The 3,535-nt window shown below is 42.0% G+C and overlaps 1 protein-coding gene across 2 annotated transcripts in view; it reads left to right on the top strand.

The window, feature by feature from the left end:
• The window catches only part of LOC119284632 (F-box/kelch-repeat protein At1g55270-like), a 21,560-nt gene extending 18,031 nt beyond the window's left edge, over positions 1 to 3,529 (top strand). Inside the window, exons 1-2 of one of the 2 annotated variants that reach the window (XM_037563781.1) lie at positions 1,895 to 1,958; positions 2,162 to 3,529. In XM_037563781.1, the coding sequence (XP_037419678.1) occupies positions 1,956 to 1,958; positions 2,162 to 3,412 (1,254 nt within the window). In that variant the 5' untranslated portion in view covers positions 1,895 to 1,955 and the 3' untranslated portion in view covers positions 3,413 to 3,529. Of the gene's footprint in view, positions 1 to 1,894; positions 1,959 to 2,161 lie in introns of those variants that run through there. The other variant, XM_037563780.1, reaches the window with a different exon arrangement.
• Positions 3,530 to 3,535: the final 6 nt, after the last annotated feature.

Here is a 3,535-nt window from a genome sequence, read left to right as displayed (position 1 = left end):
GCTTTGATTTTTTTACAAACCTGTATACGTTCATTAAGTGTTAATACCACAATGGAAGACTGGGAAATTGATTGCTGAATACCACAACCTGTATACGTTCATTAAGTGACTCAATCGACTAGTCATGGTTTTTGAGTCGAACGAGTCAAATTGGCCCCACCTGTCATATTGTTTTCTTATTAGCTTGCCCAATCCCCCCTGGAAACCTAGATCGCCCAGTCCACTCCCCCGCCCAAACCTCTCCTGCAACCCTCTCTCTTGGCCGGCGCCGCCGCAAGCTGGTCTGCTCCTCCCCTGGTTGCTGCTGCTGCTGGTCTGCTCCTCCCCTAGTTGCTGCGGCTGCCGGTCTGCTCCTCCCCTGGTTGCCGCCGGCTGCTGCAGGCCTGCTCCTCCCCTACCCCAGAACGACTTGTCGACTCATCGACTTGAAAACCTTGAGCCTCAAGCACTGCTCTTTCTCCAGGATTAATTCTTAGAAGTTGCCGTGTTCAGTTGGAAGTTATGATCTTGCAAATGATCCAGGATATTTTCTGCTTTTTATGTGTGTGTGATTTGGGTTTGAATCGGGGCCCTTAAGGTTTGTTTTTGGAGTTTGCGTTCAAATTATTGACGGGCAGACTGGTATCCTTTTCCTTTTTTGTTTTGGGAAATCATTTGGGTTACATTTTAGTGTTACTTTAAGCTTAAAGATGATATGCAAGTGCCACTTTCTCGGTTAGAAACAGCCGCATTGCATGAGAATTTCGTATGTACATTGACTTAGGGTTATTCTCTGGAGTCGATGCTTTTGGTTCGAACTTATGATCTTACAATTGATCAAGGATATTTTTTTTGGCTTAGAGTTATTATCTTCCAAGGGTGCAGTCAAAATTATGTTCATTTTTGTTATTTCAGTTCGAATCTTGGTCCTCCGGGTTGTTTGTGATTTTGGGTTTCAAGGTAACTATGGAGGTGCTATTTTAGTGACATGTTAGTGTTGCTTTTAGCTTAGAGATATTGTGCAAGTTCCACTTCTTTGGTTTAAAAGAAAGAAACACTATTACATGGAAATCTTATATGAGCATTACACATTTGTGATAAAGAGACCGGTATACTTCTCTTTTTGTTTTGTGAAATTATTTGGGTTATAGTTAGTGTTGCTTTAAGCTTATAGATGATGTTTAAGTGCTATTTTCTCAGTCAGAAGCAGTATTACTTGAGAATTTTGTATGCATGTTGAGTTAGGATCATTGCTCTAGGTTTGGTTCATACTTATGGTCTTGCAACTGATTAAGGCATTTTTGGGCATAGAGTTTTTTTCTTCCAAGTGTGTGGTCAAAATTATGTTCATTTTTGTGATTTGAGTTTGGATATGGGCTTCTGGTTGTTTCTGGAGTCCGGAGTCAAGGTAGTAACCATGGAGGTGGCTGATCCTTTATTTCTGTGAAATTATTTTAATGGCATGTTAGTTTTGCTTTAATCTTAGAGATACTGTACAAGTGCTAATCCTATGGTTAGTGACTTGGAAATATCATATGAGCAGTACACATAATTGTGGTAATTTCGTCTCTTTTCTGCATGGTCTTCTTCGCATGGAATAGTTGTGTCTGATGCATTTATGTGTGGCTGAAGGAGCTTACCGAGTGTATCTTTATCAGTTAGGATCAGTGATCGCAGCGAAAGCCAAAACAAGCCTGTTCTAATTTTAGAATCCAGTTCAAACAGTAGGTGCTAAATGCTCCTGTACTAATGTAATTCGAGTGCTAATTCCTTTTTTTTTTATCATGTTTCTGTTTGTAAAATGTTCTATTTTTTCTTTGCCCATGCGGAGTTTCAATGGAAAAAGAATATTCCTGTGTTCTAAGTTCTAAGCCAAGTCACATTCACTTGATCTTGTATCCATAGGTTATTGCCGATTTTATTTCAATACAGATGACTGATCTGTTCCTTCTGTTTCATATGATAAACAACAATTAATGGTGAGTCTGAACATGGTCACTCTTCCGGTACCAAGTGTTATTTCGACGGATATTTTGCTAGTGGACAAGTTGTGTTTGTATCCTTGATAAATGATAATACATAGATAAAATGATAACTCCCTTTGGTTTTGTTTCATATACTTTTGTCATTCTACATTCAGATGAATAAAAGCATCTTATATGATTGGTCAATGTGTCTGCAGGTAGAATCTGTGTCCTGCTACTGCAGGGTAGATGGAGGCCTTAAAACTGTTGTCAATGCTAGAAAGTTCGTCCCTGGTGCTAGACTGTGCATGCAACCTGATGTCAAACCGAACAAGCGCAAGTCAAGGAGCTCACGCAAGGAGAGGTGCCGAACTCAGGCGCCACTTCTGCCTGGACTTCCTGATGACCTGGCTATTTCATGTCTGATACGGGTTCCTCGAGTGGAGCACCCTAATCTTCGTTTAGTCTGTAAAAGATGGAGCCGACTTTTATCTGGTAATTATTATTACTCACTGCGGAAGAAATTTGGCATGGCAGAAGAATGGGTTTATGTCTTCAAAAGGGATCGTGATCAGAAAATATCTTGGCATGCCTTTGACCCGGTGCACCAGCTCTGGAAGTCACTTCCTCCAGTACCGCCAGAGTATTCGGAAGCCGTGGGATTTGGTTGCGCTGTTCTCAGTGGCTGCTATTTGTACTTATTTGGTGGCAAAGACTCAGTGCGAGGTTCTATGAGGCGTGTTGTATTTTACAATACTCGGACAAACAAATGGCACCGGGCCCCAGATATGCTACGGAAGCGGCATTTCTTTGGTTTTTGTGTCATAAACAACTGCCTCTATGTTGCTGGTGGGGAGTGTGAAGGGATACAGAGAACTCTAAGGTCTGCAGAGGTTTACAATCCGAACAGGAATAGATGGTCTTGCATTACTGAAATGAGCATAGGAATGGTGCCTTTCATTGGAGTTGTATATGATGGCAAGTGGTTCCTAAAAGGATTTGATTCTCACCGGCAGATTGTGAGCGAGGTCTATCTGCCAACATCCAACATGTGGTCAACCACTGGTAATGAACTGGTTGCAGGCTTACGGAATCCAAGCATTTCATTTAACGGTCGTCTTTATTCAGTGGATTGTCGGGATGCCTGCAAGCTAAGAGTTTATGATGGGGACAAGGGATTGTGGACAAGGTTCATGGACAGTCGACGCCATCTGGGCAGCTCACGGTCTTTTGAAGCTGTGGCTTTGGTCTCACTGGATGGAAAGATCTGTGTTATCCGTAATAACATGGGCATCACCCTTGTTGATGTCTGTGACCCAACAACAGTTATTGAGATTGACAGTGCCCGCATGTGGGAGAGTTTTGCCCGGAAGGGCCAGCACAGGTCTTTCATGGCAAACTTGTGGGCAACAATTGCAGGGCGTCATTTAAAGACCCACATTATCCATTGCCAAGTGCTCCAAGTTTGAATGTGTCTGTCTGTCAAGTGGATACATGTTCAAATGTATTTAATTGTTGTCAGAAAGATAATCAGATTTTGAAAGAAAGCCCTTGATTAGAAGCTGAAATATGGATGCCAGGACGACAGTACC

Source organism: Triticum dicoccoides, chromosome 4A (genome assembly GCF_002162155.2).
Source record: "Triticum dicoccoides isolate Atlit2015 ecotype Zavitan chromosome 4A, WEW_v2.0, whole genome shotgun sequence".
Classification (NCBI taxonomy): domain Eukaryota; kingdom Viridiplantae; phylum Streptophyta; class Magnoliopsida; order Poales; family Poaceae; genus Triticum; species Triticum dicoccoides.
This window is presented reverse-complemented; position numbering and strand designations above follow the sequence as displayed.